This window comes from Gobius niger, assembly GCF_951799975.1.
Source record: "Gobius niger genome assembly, chromosome: 13".
Taxonomy (NCBI): domain Eukaryota; kingdom Metazoa; phylum Chordata; class Actinopteri; order Gobiiformes; family Gobiidae; genus Gobius; species Gobius niger.
Genome location: NC_136864.1, coordinates 18,886,058 through 18,907,374, shown reverse-complemented (window position 1 = coordinate 18,907,374; position 21,317 = coordinate 18,886,058). Strand labels below are relative to the sequence as shown.

Here is a 21,317-nt window from a genome sequence, read left to right as displayed (position 1 = left end):
GACATCTCAGAATGTCACGGTCTGGAAAGAGCAGTTAGTATCACACTAAAGGAACATGTGCTGAGATGACACAGTTCCGGGGAGTATTTACAGTGGTAATGTCTCTCGTTCTGCTTTTGGTCAGGTGACAAGCGTTTGGTGAGGAAAACAAAATTATGGGCGCAAAAAAAACAGACTTAGATTCCTGAGACAATGTTATCTTCCTAAGTTTTATTCTTATTTTTGTGTTTTTAACTGGACAGAGATGCCTGCTCTGCTTTTTCAATGAGGGCCATGACTTGAACCTATTGTTTTTTTTTTTTATTGTTTCCCTATACCTTCATCCATACTTTTAGAACCAAGCTCGACAGCTGTGGCTCCACTTCCCTCTTTGGTTCTGTATATGGATGTACAGTCGACATGTGGAAGCAGCGGGCAACTGTTGACAGCATGTCACATTTGACAGATGGATATAATGACTGTAATTCTAGATTTCTCTGTGACGTGTGCTGAAATTCCTTTTCTAATAAGGCATGTTATGTAGTTAGTTAATGTGTAAATTATTTTGTTTAGCTCTGCATGATGCCCCCTCAAAGACTTAAAGGAACAGGCCACCATTTTTCCATGCTGAGATATGTTCTCACCTGAGCTTAGACGAGTTGATGCGTACCTGTCTGGTCTTTATGTGTGCACTCAGTTACGCAAAAAGAACGAAGATGTTGTTAGCATTTGACTCTGTTCCTCTCCTCTATGGGGCCAAATGGGGTGAAGTTAGAAGCGACCAGGCTCTTGGACATTTCCCCTATTTAAATACGCTGAGTACGTGAGTAGTTACACGATCCAAGTATAGTTACACAAAATTAAACACGTCAATAAAGTGAAGATATTACGGCACGGACTGCTCCTACGGTGTAATTACACCTTACAATATAGTGCTCCGTTTTATCTGCTTAGAAAATCGAAATGTTTAATGATGATTAAACAAATCGTTGAATATATAAAATCATTAAATTCGCCTTGTTATTGCATGGGTGAGGGGTTCCCGTTAGACGTTTTTATTATCACGACCCGGTACATATTTGGTAAATTAAGCGAGCAGAATACAAAAAAGAAATGCCAGCAATTTTTGATGTTTGCAATGTTTTATTGTCTAATTTTGCACAATATTTCAAATATAGTACATTGTTGAATTTGTTTACCAAAATTCCACACATACGAATGAATTTGGGAATGTGTCAGCTTGTGTCCATTGTGTCTATAGAAGCAACAAAGTGTCAAGTAATGTCATCTTTCCTGCCTAAGGCTCATTGTTGCTCTCATGTTTTGCCCTATGTACAATATACCCATTCTGGAATGACCAGAAAGAGATGAATATTGCAGCCTAATACTCTAGTATGATTAATATTGTAAGAGAAATAGACTGCCTGCCATATTCTCCATAGCACATATCTAAAAATAGAGTACTGACTTTATACAGTTCTGTCGATTTCACTCCTGTAATTTTCACCCCATTGTTGTAAACCTTACTGCCCTCCAATTCTACCTGTACACGTGCACTTACCTCATTATGTGCTTGTATAGATCCACTTCTTAGTTTACATTGCAGCAGATGCAAGAGAGGCAATAGCCATAAACAGGGCTATGGACACATTGGGCTGTAATGTTATATACTCCATCTACCAATTACAGACACAGGGATTAAGGACCGTATCAGGAAAAATTGATCCAGCATCACAGAGAAAATTGCAGCACCCATTCGTCCAATTGAGCTCTTTTTCTTTCTATTTTTGCCCCATATGTAGCCAACGTGTAATGGGAGAGCGAACGGCTGCCAGAACCCATTGATTTCAGACCTCATTACTTGCATGGGGCTGTGTTGCCATTGTTTGAATTTATATGAGCAGAGGAGTACAGAAAAGTAAATGTCAAACCAAATGTCACAGGGATTAAGCCCTCTATACTATCTATGCACCCGACCAATGTTAAGGCGCACACGCGCTTGACTTTTTTGGAAAAAACAACAACAACAAATGGTTCAGGTAAACACTTCAGATGCAGGATTTCGGAATAACTGTTCTATGGGATAAATGTATTTTATTATGATTAACAATTCTTTTTTATTTCAAAATTGTTAGGATACAGCATTATTTATACAGTCTATGGACACAACAAACATTGGGGCAGAGAAGTCAGATTTATGAACGACTGGGCACACAGCCTGAGCTTCTGCTGTATTCTGTATATGTGGTGTTCTGTGTACATGTATGTGAGACCTAGAATAACCCAGAATGGAAAAAGAGACGTTTTGAAACAGTTTTTTTACGGGTTGGAAAACAAACCACAGCATATTCAGTGGTAACTTAAGATCAAACCGTTAATGGGTTTTTAAGAACAGAAAGTACCAGAAAGTGCACAATGTAAATCTAAAGAAAGATGGGGATTATAATCTAAACAAATTAGAAATCGCAATAAGGCACTTGAATGACGATGTATGATCATAAAATGTATTTAAAGCAGACATCTCACACCATTTTATATTATAATAATGAATATAGAAGGCTGTAAACATAAGTAAACATGAAATAACAAAGAAAAAATGTAAACCATGATTCAAAGGAATACTTTAAAATGCATTATAACTGTAATCATTGTACTAGCAAGGGCAGTCATGGCAACAATAACAAGTTATGCTTTATTTATAGTTTATTTATTTTTGCCAAGGAAATATACTAAAGATATTACTGTAAATCAAATATAATGACAGGTTCATAGACCCATATTTGTGCGGTCGGCTCATAGGGGATTCAGACCAGTAAGAAATCTCATCCTGTGTGTACGTACGTAGCAAGTTTGTCCAACTTAGCAAAATGATGCTGAAGTCTGTACACGCAGGAAGAAATACATCTGACTCATACTATTATACAAGCCGTTTACACTTTATTTCTTTCACACACTTAACCTTTGTCTCAATGTGGAGCCTAATCATTGCGAGTTGGTCCACACAAACCTGGCCCCCTTAAGCCAGTGATTCTCAAAAGGTACGGTGCTGGGATCCACCGACAAAATATTATTGAATCATCATTAAAAAGCCTAAAATACTGAAATACTGGTTCAAAACAGCTCAATAACAGTCCCTTGAATAGACTCTGGTTGCGTTTCTCAAGGCAAATTTTTCAGTGTATCAATATTGAAAGGGAAAAGCTCCCGGCCCACTGCAAGCGGTTCTGTGACCCACTTTTGGGTCCCAACCCAACAGTTGACGACCATTGCCCTAAGCTCGACAGTCAAACAGAAATAAAATAATGCCATAATGTTGTCAAATTGACATCATATTTGGGCATCATGGTTGTGCAGTGATTGGCACTCCCAGAAAAAAGGTTCTAGTTTAATGTGGATAGGTCCAGTAATTACCGAGATATTAAACATAAACCCGGTCAAACATCTGCAGTTTAGACGCTAAGACTAAACCTCTATTTTAAACCATAGCCTCAACGTGATTGCAGCCTATTTCACAGAAATCAGTTTTTATTTAAACAGCTTGCCATTTGTATAAGCTCTATTTGTTATTCCCAGGACATGGATATTAATTGTTCAAGTTTCCTGCCGTGATTATAGTGCCCTTTGAGTGTCTTGGCATTAGCGTTCACACAGCCAAAGTTTTTGGACGAATCAGCCCCTACTGTAGAGCAGCGTGTAGAGCAGAAGCCATGAGTGTACAGAACAGAAGTAAACAGGAGAAAAGAGAAAATAGCACAGACAGATGGAGAGGGGGTGAAGACAGTTCGAGATTGAGTCTGTACAAAATGAAGAGTGGACCTGCACCATCTGTAAAACAGTTGGGAGAAATGGCTCAGAGAAGATGGAATTCGGAGAGAACTAGTTTTGATTCAATTGACATTTACGTTTGTTTTTTGTGCACACATAAAAACAGATGTCTCAGTCTCTGTCTGCAACCATACAAGGCTGTGTGATGTCAATACAGCCTTGGTAATAGTCGAGATATGATATGATCTCTAATTCAAATGGAAAAAGGAGCCCTAGTACCACCATGGTTTGAAAACCATGCCCTATGGACATACCTCTGGAGTATTTTCTATTTTGCTATAGTTTGTCTTCTTAGATTAATACAATAGATTAAGACAAGACAATAAATAAAAGTGCAGCATGAGTGTGTTGTTTTGTAAAAACGCTGATTAATTTGGTGCATGTTCAGAAATGAGGTCCATAGAGGTTAACCTTAGCAGACGGTGCAGTTGACGACCCAAAAGAAGATTTGTGGAGATGTTAATTTGATCAAAGAAAGTGAGAGTGAAAATCCATTTTAATCTCTAATCCTCTTCCGGGTGGATTTGAATTTTAGCAGATGGGGTCTGGAGGGGTTTGATACAACGTGAGATCTTTAGGGCCGGTTCTATTTGTTTTTTTTACTCAATAAATCAATGTTTTTGGTGCTAAGTGTCAAATGATGATCTTAAAAAGTTTTATAATATTTGTAGTTGCATTTTATTTGTCTTAATTTAAGCAGATTTTAACTATATAGTTATTTGCCAAATAAGAAAGCTTTTTTTTCACAATACAAGATTTTTCAAGACAGTGTTTGTTGCCTAGAGACCATTAAATCAGAATACGTACATACAGCATATGTTTTTAAATACCAGCCACGCTCTCTCTCCTGATGCTGTGCACTTTTTATTAGAACAACATGCGCTGCTGGCCTCTCCGCCCTCCTGCATTGAAACTTGTGTTGTGAGCTTGTCACAGCTGTCTCTTGTGACGGCCTGGCATTTTGACAAGTGTGTGACAGTCGCAACTCCTTCAACTATTTCAGCGTGAGGAATCTTTACACAATATGTTGGCACTGAGCGGCGTCTGACAAAAAAGAGAAGGAACCACCAACTGCTCCCATCACCATTTTTTTTTGACAAGATAAACACAGCTGTACTAAACAAAGTGAAGTGAATCATGTCGGACACTGATGGGCCGTGAGACAACAGGAGCTGATTAGGTCCACAATCAACATGTCAATACTGCTGCTAATGACTAAACGTCCACTTTATCCCTCTGCCATTTGGTCACGTCATAGAAAAGCCCATTTTAATTACAGCGTCATGTCAAGACAGACTGCCCTCCACACTGCTTCAATTTTGACGATAAAAAAACCCAAAAATCCTAGCCGAGAGCAAAAAGAGAGACGATTCAAGGTATTCATTTTAATAATACTGTTCAGATACTGTTTAGATCAGATGTATTTCCATTAGGCATTTTCAAATAGGTGAAATAGGTGTTGCAGATGTTGGCACTTTCCCTGAAGCAGAAAGGGAATAACTAACCATGCAGAAGACAGACGCTTGACCCGTTGTGTGCGAGGCTCACACGCCATCCCTGCCTAATCGTGTAAACACTGCGCTTTTGAGTGGGATGAGAGATAGGTTTCTTGATGTACAGCTCCTGGGCCCAGTAGATTTCAAGTTTTCAGTCTTTCGGAACAGAGCTTAATTTTCATAGTTGTGTGTTTAATCATTGCAACAATTCACCGTGTTTCTCCATTGATTTACAGTAGTTTACTGGCCCAATCCATTAGCCTATTTATGTTTTGTTAAGCCTTCTACACAAAGGCCAAATGTTCATCCCAAAGAAGTTCATTTCACTTTATCTCCACTAGAATACTTTTGTCATACATCCCAAGCATATACAGTGGATCATAAATACTGTTTATGATCCTCAATCCAAAGAGATGATGCAATTACGCATAAAACACACCAAAATGTAGATATTTCTCCTATTTGGTCTCAAACACCATAACCAACAATAGTAAGAACCTCTAATCTTGGGCAGATGTAACCACCAAAAATAGCCTGTTTCTGTTCCAACGATGCCCACACAAAGCACATGGCTAATTGTGATTCCTGCCAGCCTACACATCCCCATCACAGCACTGACCATACAATACTGGTCCAACAGAGGCTATGCATATTCAGGTTAGAAATATGGGAATCTTTTGTTCTACAGCAGCTGGAATTATTTAAGTAAAGAATGAAAATAGCCTTAAGTGACAGGGCTGCTCATGAGCCGCAACAAAGGAAGCTGTGGGAGAAAAATGTCTTTTAATAGAAATAAATTCAATGAACCAAGTGTGGAATCAGCAGAGGTGAGCTTTTTTTTTCTCTCCTGCTAATCTGTCTTAATAAGGGCAACACAAAGCAATGACACACAGCAAGGTCTATAAATATACTAGAATTGCTGTTATTCCATGGACAAAGGTTGTGAAATGTAACAGCCAAGAGTGGCGGCGGCTCAGATTGTAATTAGTAGGTGCATGTACAGCGGCAGTCACAAAAATGGCTGAGTGGTCTTTTTGATAAATGCATGTAATGACACACTACGGCACCGATTCAAAGTTTAAAAGTTAAAAAGCTTTATGTCGACAGTATGCACTTTTCCGTTTGATCACTGACTTTAATACGAAGACAAAATGGTGAGAGGATATATGACTCTGCCGAATACAGAGAGGAAGTGAAGGAAGTGTCTGGGATGAAGGACGACTGGGAGTCTCTGAAAATGGATGTATCAAAAATTTCACAAGTAAAGTAACATCTGGAACTCAATTTAATAGACAGAGATTGCCGGCCCGCGCTCTTTAATACTAGTGCTTCTTTCTCTCGGGTTATGGACAGTGTTTAACTCACAGTGGGAGAAATAGTTTGTTCTGCAAAAGCTTAATGACATGCTGCCGATGTAAATGAAGCTTATGCGCGAGTTCCACATGGAATCCCTACCAGCTGTATTCATTCATCAACCTCATCACCGGCAGCTTTTCTCCAATCATCCAATCATAGTCCCAGCTCAAGACGCACCTTCACGACAGCCAATTACCGCAGGGCCTCATTCCAGCTTCAGCCACTCATCGCTCAGGATCCCCTTCGTAAGCACACTGGTCAATCACTCAGCCGTTTCCCAGCTGTGCTACAACCCTCCTCCACCCCTTCCTCCGCCTGGCCTCTCCTCAGCTCTGCTTGTCATTGACTGGCCGCCCCGGGTCTCGCCTTCTACCACCACCAGTGTCCAGACTCCGGAGGAAAATTCTGGCAATTATACATCAATGTGCATTTAATATAATTAATTCAAACTTCTGAGCCCCTATCATGATTCATGTTCAATAAACTTTCTTAATGTCATTCTAGCTCGTTGAAGTCAGCGCTGCTTGTAGCACACCACCCCTCAGGCGACCCTTTTTATTCCCCCTAAGCGACGCCCTCATCGCTGAAAGCACTGGCGCACCATTGTTTGTACGCAAGATACCAACTTTATCTTGAGAAACGCTGTTGCTGCGCGGAAGATCGGGCCCTCAGTCTTTAATAGTCCGTGATCTTTGACCTATAGTTTGATGTCATGAGACACTTGCTTCAGTGTTAACGCATTACTGTACATTTATCTCAAGCAAGATATAAAGAAAAAAACTAAAATACTTGGATTTAATGCATGAATACAAATGACTTTACAATCCCTGAAACAAATAATCCCAAATTGCATACACATTAGATAAGTGCAACAGAATGGAAACCAAAACTTTTTCATCTTGATTCCAAAGACTTAGCAGCACATCTGTGAAAAGTGGCTGCCAACGTGCCGGCTTTAACATGGCAGCTCTGGGGAATAGACACTTAATCACAGCCTTTTTTTTAATCAGACACCAGTGTAAATGAAGCTGCTTCTGTCCCCATACAAAAACAGGTATATATTTCTTACTCACAATCAGAAATGGACTACTAAAGAGTCCCCACATCCCGAAGACCAGATTGACATTACATTATACTTCTTGTTCTTTGTGAATGACAAAGTCTTATCTTAAAGCTTTTGTGTGACCAAAGCAAGCCTCCTCTCTTTATAATTGTTACGGGTGAACCCTGCCAGCACACTGCCTGTGTTCATAATGCAAGCAGTAGTACTTTATTAAGTGGTGCGAGGCTCCGAGCAGCATGGAGCTTCACTGGTTTGTGCTGTGACTGAGATGGAGGTGGACTAAAGGTGCTGAGACAATGGTTATTTATATTGTTAACACTCCCACCTTCTCCACTCACAATTATTATTCCAAACAGGCAACAAACATATATGTGATGATAATATATTTGGCAATAGCTGTAGGTTTTAGGCTGGTAAACTTCACGAAGAAGCACAATTACATGTCTCATGTGACAGTATAAACAGCATCTAGTACCATCCTCTGCCTTTGATCATCCGTCAGTGCTGCACATAACTTATCATCAGAGGAGTCTTCTTTATGTTATGAGTGACTGTTTTTTCCGACTGATTTCTATTTTTATTCAATACCAGCAAAATTGCACTTTAAATATTTCCAGTGCATCAACACCATATATCAAAAATCCCCATTATATCCCGTTCATATATTTACTCAATTTTGATGTATCACGCAATATTCCAATCATATTAACAGTGTGTAGAATAAGAGCCGTATTCTGTGAATACTATGAATTAAAATTATAATTGTGGCTCCACTGTATTAAACCAACATATGGTTTTCAGAGCAATAAGGCAACACCCTCCCCTGAGTCTTTCTGATATTTACCGAGCTAATTCAAACATAAGGTCACGCTGGAGCAGGAGAAGATTTATTAGGCAGAGATGACATTCCCTCGGATTCCTTCCTCTTGATGTGTGGAGGGAAAACAAGCAAAGTGAGAGATGCTTGTGTTGTGAGGATGTTAAAACTGTAAAGGGCACGTCATCATACCAGAGCTCTCCAAACCTTTATCCTGGGATCAATCAGTAGCTCTTCAATCCTTTCCAAGTAGCTCCTCAAAAAGAGAGATGTCAGACTTGACTACCGTCTGTGCAAAGTGGCTCATGCATGTATCAAAGTCATACTTGTAGATGCACAATAGCAACGTATATTGATATGTGAACATATTTCATCCTATTTGGCTTTTTTCTGTAAGTTTTTATAGATCTTTTTCCAAGTGATTTCTTGCTCAAGCACCTTTGCCTGGTTCTAAGTGAAGTGGGAAAAATCCATAAGAGAGACAAGACAAATCCATCGTGATTGACAGGAGGGCAGGAAACACAGCAGGGGGCGAACCTGGAACGAGGACAGAAGAAGAAAAAGTCTTAAACACAAACACAGACACACAACCTGGCTGTCATAAGGCAGCAGGTGAACACAGCTCTCTTTGCCTGCCCTTTGTGATATTGCTGATACACTCATGGTCCTTTTGAGAGCACTTGTGCTGCTGGGGTCGTGCCTGGCGGCACACAGCGCGTCTTAATAGTCCAAAATGACTCGAATTCTAACAAACATGTCCCCTACTGTGGTACAGCTCCACTCTTCATTTGTTGGCCATGCATGACTCATGTGCTCTCTCTCATTTAGCTCCTACTGTACTTCCCCTAGGACTTCAAAACATCTGTTGAATGGCCATAATCCCGCATTAATTGGGTTTTCTAAAATAGAGTCAGCCCTTGTTCTGGAAGTCAATTTTCTGTAACAAGCTGTCGCCGAGCTACCATTATCTGAAAGCTTGTATCATACAGTGTTTTTCAGGGAGGGAATAGGCAGTGGCTGCACTTTGCCACATGGTTGTACAAATCAATGCTCATTTAGGTTGGTACATGCAAGGATAGCACAGCCGAGTGAATGTCACAGTGTTCTAAATGACACAAAACAGGAAAAACACATCAAGTAGAAGAGAAAGATTTTTATTTTATTTATTTTGTTCATTTGCATGTACAAGACCTATTGGTTAACCTCTTGTTATTATTTTGGGAGTCATCACAGAATCCCCTGTCTCCATCTAGCCTTATTTCCTCTGCATGATTGCATATATAAATAGTTTACCAGCAGGTTTGCATTTCACACTCTAAAAAGATGATAGTTGGCGGTATGTGGAGATGTAATGTAATGTGAAGAAATAGTTGTATTGTGTATAATGCAAATGCCAAGATATGCCTTGGGAGGCATTTGTCATTGGAGTAAATATGTTGCATAACTGAGCTCATAGAACATATGCCAAGAGTGCAAATAGAAGTTGGCAAAAATATAGTATGCAGTACAGAAAATGAAAATGTGAAAAGGTGCTGCTATGTTACAACTGCTATGAACTGCTTTGGTTGACCCCTTCAAGAAAGTAGCTGTGAGGAGCTCAGAGTAGAGCCACTGCTCCTCCATGTAGTGTAGGTCCAGTTTGGGTTGCTCTGCTACTCTTTGTGGCCCCGGGTAGACCGATGCTGTGATGGGACTACATCTCTACAAGATCCCCCAGATGAGCTGTTGGAAGTGATAAGGAGGTGATAAGGAGTGCAGATCAAAGTTCAGTAAACTACTCCAATGAGGGTAAACCTTCTTTCTTATTGTGGGTCAGTAAACATGCTTTTGCACAGCCCACCTGTTACAGAGTGTACCTATAAGTAAACTCTGTAACAGGTGGGCTGTTACAGAGTTTACTTATTTTCCTTTGGAACTGTTATGCAATGGAAATTTGGTGGAATAACAAGTATTTTTTATAGTTTTTTTCAAATAGGTTCTCACCAAAAACACAACTCAAGTAAAGAACAGATCCTCAAAAACTGCAGAAGGCCAGTAGTTCAGTAAATTTACTGGCCACTTATAGGTACAATGCAAAGCACAGGATTTGGGATAAAGCCAGCACTTCCATGTTTCTTCAACTATTATTATAACTGCTGTTACTATATTGCGATACTAACAGACACAGGACACAGACATTGATAAGCCTAGACAATGTGAGATTCTTTACAAATATAATATATGTGAAACTACTTGATCATTGGGAAATTGTTTGTAACTTTTCTTTATGTAAATTGTAAAATTATATTAATGACATCTCCACTAGTGTAAAACCTATCACTACTGTTTTTCTCATATTGATAAAAGTCAGTTCAATTACTCTTTTATTCTTCAACTTGTCTCTGAAAAGTTTCCAGTCCTGCTCTCCTTCCCCGGCGCTGCCCAGTGATATGGCCCTAGTCTCTTCTCAGCACGCTGCCACTACCTCATTGCTTCACAGCAGGATCACGTTAAATGGTTAATGAACTGTACCTGCGCTCTCCCCCACATTGCACTTTCAATCACGGCTCGCCTTCCTTCAAGCTTTTGTCTAATGCTTTGCCATGATTTCCTCAATAAGCCTCTGGGACTGACAACACATTTAAAATCCTTCTTATTTGGGAGCTCGGAGAACCTGTTACCCCCACTGAGAGTCATTTGTTTTCGGTGCAGATTAGGCCTGGTAATCTGACAGGGCTCAAATACAATATGGGATTGATTGGAGGCTGAAATGAACGTGGCGAGGGCAGTGTGGTGGTAAATTGATCTGGTGGAGGGATTTGAGATAGAGCCACAGAGCTGCCAATTGCTTGTCAGTGACGCTTCAAAAACATACCTTCATCGTATTAGCTGTAGGCTTACACCCCCCCACACCCCTCTCTCTTTCTCTTAGACGATGCAGCGATAAGGAGGCTGAGCTGGACTGTCGTGGAAAGACGAACGGACCAGCCGAATGTGTTGCCGTGCCAACCAAGCCCCATCAGAGAGAGCAATGGTTAAAACGTGAAAAGACCCAGTACCTATGCCAATATAGATTTCCATCTGTTTTCATTATTTGTTGCTTTTGCCTGAAACAAAAGTGCAGAGGAGGAGAGGACTTGTGTGCGGTATAATGAGGTCAAAATGCTTGAACACTTGGCCACTGAGAACCTTCTGTACATTTATTATTAGCATATTTGCATAGATGTGAACAGTCTCATTGTTTATAAAGGAAGTATAGGCAACTGGCAAACTATTTCTTCAACATGGTGCCTGTCTGTGAGATCCCCAGTGTGACATGGAAAATGATTAAACTCTTTTTCATTTTTGTTCTATGGAAAGTGGCCAATTATTATTATTATTATTATTATTATTATTATTATTATTATTATTATTATTATTATTATTATTATTATTATTATTATTATTATTATTATTATTATCATTATTATTATTATTATTATTATGGCCAATGACTGAAATGTAACAATATATTTGGTCTACAGATGCTGTGATAGGATCTGATGGTCACAATGTGTGCCTTTGTTTTGTTTATTTACCTGCATTTAGCCTGCGGTGTATTCTTAATTTGTTATTGTGGGTGATCACTAATCAGTTTCAATTATTTGAACTAATAGAAAGGGAATTGAATTTCAGTGCCAGGCTGCAACATAATACAATAAATAAATAAATGATCAATTTGCTGATATCTGAAATCACCATTACATGACTCGCTGGTATTCCGGTTTAATGCAGCTCTATACAGTCCTCACTCAGTCCTCCTATTGATCAGTCTTTGTCGAGCGAGTGACGCACTGATTTAGCCAGTCACAATGAAGTGTGATTTTTCAGGAGAAGCAGGTGCCAATATAAAGATGCTAAATGAAGTGTGAATGAATTGTGATAAAATTCAAGAAAATCGTCATATACTATATATATTTGGGGGCAGAGCTTATTGTGGGGTGTTCTTGGTTTTCAGTAATCAATATAGGGCTTTAGCAATTACTGAAATTGACTTTATTTATTTTCCCCAATTATCTGCTTCCAAATGAGCTCTTCGAGTGTTTGATAAAATCTACTTTGAATTAGATGCAGCCCTTCAGCACAAGTCCCCAACAGTAGAATGTGGGGAGGAAAAGTTCCTTGTTCTAGAGCTCGAGATCCCCCAATGCTGATTGAGGATTTCTATTGTGTGGTGGATGACTGATGTATACCCTTTTAATTGAAGAATGAAAATCATTCTTTTCTGCCTGAATAAAATGTTTTAAGAAGCTTCTGCTGAACTTTGCCTCCTGAAGACTGACTTTGACACACAGTGAAAAGTTTTTGTGGTCAGCTTAATTTCTCTCTTTCAAAACTATTCGTTTCCAGACAGAGACAGATAAAACCGAGGCAAGAAAACCGCCGACATGTTGCTTAGGAACAGTGTGGAATAATCGTAACTTTTTCTTGAAGCATCTGATCTTATCTCCCATGGCGCGAGCTGTTAGTGTTCCTCATTGGGCATGTGCACGTGTAGGGGTCTGTGTGTGTGTGTGTGTGTGTGTGTGTGTGTGTGTGTGTGTGTGTGTGTGTGTCTGTGTGTGCGTGTGTGTGTGTGTGTGTGTGTGTGTGTGGTGGTGGAGCTGGGGGGTGGGTGCTTTCATAAGTCAGGTTTAGCAGAGGTTGTTCCTAGGCAACTGTTTTTCCCCCATAAAAGTACTTTGTTTTTTTCCCTCCCTTCATTTGTGTTTTCATTGGAAGTTTCTGAACAAATAACGTTTGTGGTCTTCACAATCATTAAGGTTTAAAGAATCATGAGGCACAGTATAAAGCACCCTTTGATCTGTTTGAAATAACAACAAAGGAAGCATATGCAGGCCGATACTTTGCTTACAGTTATTGTTTAATAGAATTCAACTTTGTGGGAAAAGTCTCAAACCAGCATTTAAGAAAGAAGGAGGAACAAAGAAAAGTTTATTGATGTAAAATCAATGCACAAACTGAGCACTCAGAGCATATAGATTGCTGTCAGAGCACATAACAAAAGCTCCGAAACAGACGTGCAAACTTCATTTGTCTAGGCTCTCGGTTGTGCAAGAATGATCTATTTTCAAATACTGTTGACTGGACTAATGTCTGTTGATTGAGAGGAGGACGTTTCACTTCCATCATCAGAAGCCTCTTCTCGCTCGTGTTTTCAGAAGACTGGTTCAACAAATAGACCTCTAGCGTTTGTGTTGACCCAAGATGACGAAACGCCCTCAAGTCAATCAACAAGCCCGAATGACTGTATTTGAAACACGTGACTAGAATAGTTCCAGCACATTGGAGAAGACTTTGGAGATTGAATAAAACCATACAACAGAAAGCATACAAGCATCAAGTTATATTTTTCTTCCGCAATCTGGATTTAAATTAAAGGGCCAGATTAAATTTATACACTTTGTCAAGATCTCAGTTTTGTTGTTGTTGTTTTTTTTAGATAAGAAGATTTGGTTCTAATCTTTTGGCTTTAACTCATTTCAGACACAGAATATAGCCACCAGGCGATGAAGTTGAAGTAAAACAATAATTTGAGCTGACAGAGGAGACCTTTGAAACAATGTTAGTTGTATGTGGATTGGCCCAAGTAATTACAGAAGTTTTCAACTATAAGCCAAGCATAGACTTTAATTGCAGATGACAGGTTTTAATGCTTTTGAAAATATGACTTATTAGATCAGCTGCATAATTATCATTTTCTTTTCAGTGAAGCAACATTTTTAATGAAGAAATGTTGGGCAGAAAAGTTATTTTTAAACTACTGACAGGAAGTGACATAGAAGAAGGTAACGCGTTTTTCTCAAGCCAACTGAGCCAAGCTGCATTCGGAATGCCATCCAAAGGTTGGGTCATGGCTTATGGTGCATTCATGTGGACTGGGGGAGCTCATTTTCCCGAGATGTGACGTCATTGTCCCCAGTTGGTTTGTGTTTATTTGGTTTAGATGTGGGAAAGTGGGGATTTTGATGTCAAAATAAAAACGGTCTTTCATCATTTATTAGCGCTTAGCTGAGCTAATCATGTAAATGTGTTAGCGTCTCAAAAGCTAAAGGTTAGTGCTAGATCGAACGCTCGGGAGGGAAGGTCTGCTGTGATTTTGTATTGATCTATGAGTTGGTTTGTCTAAAAATACAAATAATCCTAATCCTAACCCTAATCCTAACTTTAAGGTTAACCATCTCCCTGGCCCTAACCTTAATTTGTGTCATGACATCTCACATTTTCACAGCACACTGTCCCTCCGGAGCATACGATCTAGCACAAACCAAAGCTAAACGTTACTTTGTTAGTTAGTTAGTTAGTTAGTTAGTTAGTTAGTTTGTAGTTTAGTGTTTAACTAAAAATCTCACATTAGACGATCAGCTGATTTCCGCGGTCAGGTGCGGAAGTCGGGAAGCTCGTTTTGACCTGAGTTCCCCAGTCGTTTTCCTCAGTTGAGCGAGCGTTCATGTGAATTCATTAACTCAGCTGGAAATCAGAATTAGGCAGAAGGTAACATTCCCGAGCAGTTTGACTCACTTAACATGGCTGGCACAGCAACAGTTTAAAATTGTTTACCTTCTTCTTTGTCACTTCCTATCAGTGTCCAATGAGGAAATGAAACTATTCACCTTATTCTGACCCGCCCACTTTTGCCACTTTTTGCTTTGTCCAGGCACTTCCGTTGTACAGACACTTCCGGTCGAGCGCGAAGCCCGTTCATTTAAACGGAGAACGAGGGGAAATATTCTCCGCTCAAATCTGATGTTTAGTAGATTGATTTGTGTAAAATTGCCAATGTTCATTTGCACCAATAAGTCAACACTGCACTATTTTTCAGCGCGGCGGAAATAAACGGCTTTGTTTTCGTGTAGTGACTGCTTTAATGTGGACTTCTCCAGTCCCATGTTAACACATAGGAGAAAAGGGGCGGGCACAATTAATGGCGGCGCCCACGCGAGCCTCCGGAATAAGGTGAATAAACAACATATATAATAATAATAACCACACTAAAGAAAGCTGGGTACAATCTTTAGCAAAATCTTAAACATAATTGTGTTAACTATGTTCTAACAAACATTGATTGTATAACTTTACCACAACAATTAAATGTAATATTGCATTTTTTACTATTATTATTTTTATTTATTTATTTATTTTTCATTTTTTTAATAGACTATTTTCTTATTTTTGGCCAGAGGACACGAACACAAGTTACATAATATATTTGAGAATACATTGATATAGGCTTGGATGCTTGTACAATGTAATCAGTCTTCAAACCGCAACAGATTGAAAAAAGACACATAAGGAGAAATATTATCGCATCACTACTTTATATATTTACATTTATGGCTCTGACTGTATAGGCTGAGCTGCAGCTAATCACAGCCCCCCACAGTCGCCCCCACACCGACACAGTGCATTGATTTGCCTGATGCCTGGTACAGTAGCAGCCTTTTGATTCCCAGTTAATTGGCTATATACATGAGACGTTTAATTAGACACTTTGAACTGGGATGTTGCAGGTGAGAACTCCTGGCAGATTCACTGATATTTGTCATAACCTCATTAAAAGTGTCTTCCTCGAGAAGACACGGCCCCGCGGCGTTAGGCAAACACACCTGTTGCACGTGGCCCGCTCTGTGTGTGTGTGTGTGTGTGTGTGTGTGTGTGATGTGTGGGGATGTGTTCAAGAGACAGCCCACTGATCCCACTAACAAGGAGGGCCACACAACTCCCTATAATTACAACAGAACAGCAGTCGTTAGGGTCATACAGACAGTGCACGTTACTTTAACTTTAATAAATCATTAAATGACCTGTCCTGGCTTCAACATTCTCGCTCCAATCAAAACTCAGAGGTATGAAGATGGTGTGGTGCGCTATATTTAAATCAGTTGCTATAGTGTTCAGTGACATGCACATTGACTTGGCTTATGTCGTTTGGCCCGTCATCTCCAGGTTTGGGACCGGCACAATGGTTTATACTGTCTTCTAACGCCTTAGTAACAGGACTATTAATCTTTTATTCAGTGTGTTATTGTTGGTTATAAACATATACAGTAGTAGCCTAAATTGACAGGCTATGTAAGATTTTATTTGAATTGAATGAACACTTATTGAGTATTTTGATGAAAATGTTTTTGTTTTCAAATAATTCACATACGTTTTATTCTACATTATTTTATTGAACATAAATGTGATGTAAATTCAGTCAACTAAATATATAAGAGGCAGCATTTAGTCTTCTACACATTTGATGTTTTTTTATTCGAACATATTTATACGTCTGATGAGCCTGTGAAGAGCACCAGACTGAGCACTGGATGTAAATGATGTGTGGCTGTCAGAGAAAGTTTGAAGTTTTGTTGTATTAAGTCAACTTTTATTTTTTATTTTTAAATTGACGTTTTGTAGTTGATAAAAAAAAAAAAATCTGGAGGTTTCAGTCATAGTTTCAGTTTAAACAAACTAGTTTCACACAAACAACAAACATTAAAGACAATAGACCTATTAAGTCAGATTATTTGTTGAACAATACCTTGACAATTTATAAAGTAAAGAAAATTCTATTTCCTATATCTTTATGCTAAGATATCAAAATGATCAAGAACCTTTTGTCCACTTTATAAATACCATGACATTTTGTGTGCAATATGTAGAAATTGAAGTGTAATTTAACATAGGTGTTGACTCCCAAGTCCTGGCAAAGGCTATGCAATAAACTGAAATGTGCATGTAAATGTTTGGGAGCTTCTAGCTTTTCCAAATGCTTTACTAACATCTTTTTTCCTAGTTTAATAAGTGTTTTCAGCAAGGTTTACACCCAATAAAAGCATGAGATTGGATCCAGTTTCAGACATTGCAATCTTATGCCCTGTCTCCTGAAAACTAAATGATAGGAGAGCCCGTGGTGCTCATCCTGGTGCTAACAAGTGGAGTATTAGCAGAAATATATGAAAGACATTGGATTTTTGATGGAACCCATGTACCTCAAATAATTCAGCAAACAGTCCCAGTCGTTTAATTGTAATTTAAATTGTAAATTGCCTCATTCCATAATTTCTTAAGAACGAGCTATAGCTGAACAATTTCAGCTATATAGCGCCATCTGCTGGGTCAATCATGAAAATACAAGGTAAACACATCCTGCAAATTATTTAGGCTGCACAACTTAATACTTTCTCAAGAGAATAAAATATAATGAGCGTTTCCAAGGAGGAGGATGAGTGATCATTATGTGAACATGGAAACACGTCACGGCCAAATGGGCGCTCGCACGGGAATCGGTAGGTTTATGATCTGATAGTTATGTCCTACAGCATAATTAACATGATTCCTTAAAAAAGAAACCACATATAAATATATTCCACATAAAACACAATACAAATTACTTATTAATTATTAGTACCGAACTTCCGTCGTTACGCACTCAGTGGGCGGGGTAAAGGTCACGTGACAGCCCTGAGAGCCGCCGCCATGTGGCTCTGGAGGTCTTCACTGTTGTTGGGCATCGTCGGGAGCAAAGGCGTTCTTAGAGGCATGGTAAGATGATTATCACTGTGTTTATGTTTTCATACTTAATGTAATGGTCGTCAATTACTTGTCTCAATGTTATCCATGTTAAGAAGACGTGGGTCAGTGAGGCGTCTATTTTTAAACGCACTGCGTAACAGTGAGTGCAACCTGCAAACCGGTCCGATTTGTTGTGCTAGCTCAGTGTTGCTTGCATAAACTGTAAGTGATCTTTAGATGTAGTATCGAATGAGGGGTTACGTTGACAAAATGTAAGCAAAGTATTCTTCAGTCAAAAGCAGAACGATAGCTAAAACAGTGGCGCTGATGTAAATGCTTTGCTAAGGGCTAACTGTTATCATCCCACCCTTAGCTCAGCCTGAGTCTTATCAGTCATATTATAAGGGATTAGAAAGCTGTCAAACACAGAGATGTCATCACCTAAAACTCAAAACGTCTTTGTTTGTGGTTGTTGTTTTCTTTTTTTGGCTTTTTGCATCAAGACAAGCAATTGAGTGTGTTCTTATGTTTTCTTTTTGCGGTAAACAAAAAGAACACTGACTACAATAAGACATGACACCATCAGGGAGTGTTTATGTCATGCAGTAGGACATGAGTCAGGCGTGTGCTGATGTTGGGCTGAGCTGGTTCCTGCCCAAAGTGGACTGTTGTTAAGCCAGCAATATTTTCTCCTCGGTCTTTTTTTCTGAACAGATGAAACAAAGTAGCATAGTATGGCTCTGGTTGTCTAAAGCATTTATGTTCATATGTGGGCACAAACTGATCAATTGTAAGTCAGAGTTCACTGTGGGATGACGCAACAAGTAACTTCCTTTAATTCTATCTGCACTTTGAACCGTCTTAGACCATCGCCCTTTAGACTCCTCTGGTCCATGTCTCTATGGCAGCGGATATTCAGCAGGGACATGCTTTCAATTGTTTATGCTATTTGGCCTAACTTGCACCTAATTCGTCAATTTATATCACGTGGTAAATTTCACATTACTGCCTGTTGACATTACTACCTGTTGTTGGCTGGTTTGTCACAAAATATACATAACCCAAACCCTAAGATTCACCATTTCCCTGTTCCTAACCATGATTTGTGTCATGAAGTCTTCAGTGCAGGCGTCCCTCCTGAGCAGACTCTCTTACATAGAGCCATGGATATTTAGCACTAATCAAGTCAAAAACAGGTAGATTTAATCATGTGATACAAATGGATGAATTAGGAGCAAGGCACTGTAGCGTAAACAAACGAAAAGCCAGTCCTGTCGACTGCCTATGTCTAAGAATGTCTTTTGTGTTTTCAGTGTGCACAGGTGGGAGAAGGGCAAAAGTCCATCTATGAGTTTTCTGCTAAAGACATAGATGGCAATGAGGTCTCTCTGGAAAAATACAGGTAAATTTGCAAAAACATTGATCAAAATGTGTTCATTATATGTATCCATTGAAGTGTTAATAATGAACTGTGTGTTTTTATTTCAGAGGATTTGTTTGCATCATCACTAATGTAGCCTCTAAATGAGGAAAGACCAGGGTAAACTACACTCAGCTAGCGGGAATGCACGCCTCCTATGCTGACAAAGGTTTACGTATCTTGGCCTTTCCATGCAACCAGTTTGGTGGGCAGGTTCGTAATTGATAAGCTTCTCTATTTGCCTCCTATATACATTTTGCTGATCTTTTTAATTGTTAGTTTTAATTCGTTTTTCTCAAATGTTTTATCCAGGAACCAGGAACAGACGCAGAGATAAAAGAGTTTGCGAAAGGCTACAAAGCTGAATTTGATATGTTCAGTAAAATTGATGTGAATGGGGACAATTCACACCCTCTTTGGAAATGGATGAAGGCTCAGCCAAAGGGCAAAGGAACACTGGGGAAGTAAGTTCAGTGAGCACCAGATGACAGTGGGTAAAACAAAGAATGCAAATGGCATTGTTGACGCCATAATATTATTTATTCAAACAGGATGGATCGATCAAATATAATATCTTCAGGAGGTAGTTGGATAGATAGACCATTTCTATCCCACAGGGGAACATTTGCTTTTACAGTCCAATACATGCCTCACAAATAAGAACCTTAAAATATACCAGCCATTTACACAGACCCCGTCCCGGAAGCCCCAGTTTTCTTTGTCAATTCGATACAGAGACTGTTGATGTCTGTGGGAGGGCACTAAAGCACCCATGTGTGCACAGCGACACCAATGTTCAAACAGGTCCTTTTGGACACAGCCCGCAGCTGAAAACTCGGCACAGCTCCTTTATCTCTTTCTGCACAGAATACAGGCAGGTCTCAGGTCTGTCATGGACGCAGAGATTGCTGTTGTAATATGTTTGTAACATGAGTAGAATGAAGCAAAAACGGCAATTTGTTGTGGCAGAAAGAACAAAGTTATGCAATTTAATGTGGGTATCTCAGTGTTCTTGGCTATGGGTACGCAACTAGAAGGGCTAAATAACCAAAATGTGTATTAAATTAATATACGCATTGAGTTGCCTTGTGTACGCAATGCGCGGTATAAATAAAGTTGCCTTGCCTTACGCAACAATGATTACGATGATCCAAAAAACAGAATAGCATAGAAATCCATAGCATCAACACTCACTCTCCTGTCTCCCTCCCTGCACGTCTTTACAATGAATTAAGTTTCTTTTCTATTAAAATTGGATTTATATTTTAAGTTTTATTTCTTTGTTTCCACAGTAACATCAAATGGAACTTCACAAAGGTAATTTCAACCCAATTTATACAGTAACTAAATTTATGCTTCTTAATGTAGTAACTAATGTGATTTATGTGAACAGTTTCTCATTAACAAAGAGGGACAAGTGGTGAAGAGATATGGCCCCACAGACGATCCAAGTGTAAGTTTGTAACATATTTGAAGATTTTGATGAATTCTTGATTATTGGTTCAATCTAATGTCTTTCTTTTTTCTTAGGTGGTGGAGAAGGATCTTCCCTCCTATTTATAAAACACTGTTTGTGTTAATGGCTCTCCTTATGAACTTCTAGGTGCAGCAGTGTGTGAGTCTGACCTATGACGGCCTGTCTGTAAACCTCACAGTGGGGAGGACAGGCCTGAATTTAAGCGTGCAACTAAACCAGAAACCACCTGTATCAACACCTGAAAGGCCATATTAAGGACCGCCATTTCTGTGCATTCCTTTCTCTAAATGCAGAAGCCATCCATTTCAAATAAGATCTTAAGTTCACTGTTATATTTGTTGTTGATATATAGATTTGACATTAGC

General features: G+C 39.2%; 1 protein-coding gene across 1 annotated transcript; it reads left to right on the top strand.

Moving 5' to 3' along the window:
* Nucleotides 1-18,018: 18,018 nt before the first annotated feature.
* On the top strand, nucleotides 18,019-21,278 carry LOC306972693 (phospholipid hydroperoxide glutathione peroxidase-like). Its single transcript, XM_079569393.1, has 7 exons — nucleotides 18,019-18,085; nucleotides 19,369-19,457; nucleotides 19,544-19,688; nucleotides 19,788-19,939; nucleotides 20,768-20,792; nucleotides 20,869-20,928; nucleotides 21,006-21,278. The coding sequence occupies exons 1-7, from the start codon at nucleotides 18,020-18,022 to the stop codon at nucleotides 21,036-21,038; spliced, it is 570 nt and encodes a 189-aa protein (XP_079425519.1). The 5' UTR covers nucleotide 18,019; the 3' UTR covers nucleotides 21,039-21,278.
* Nucleotides 21,279-21,317: the final 39 nt, after the last annotated feature.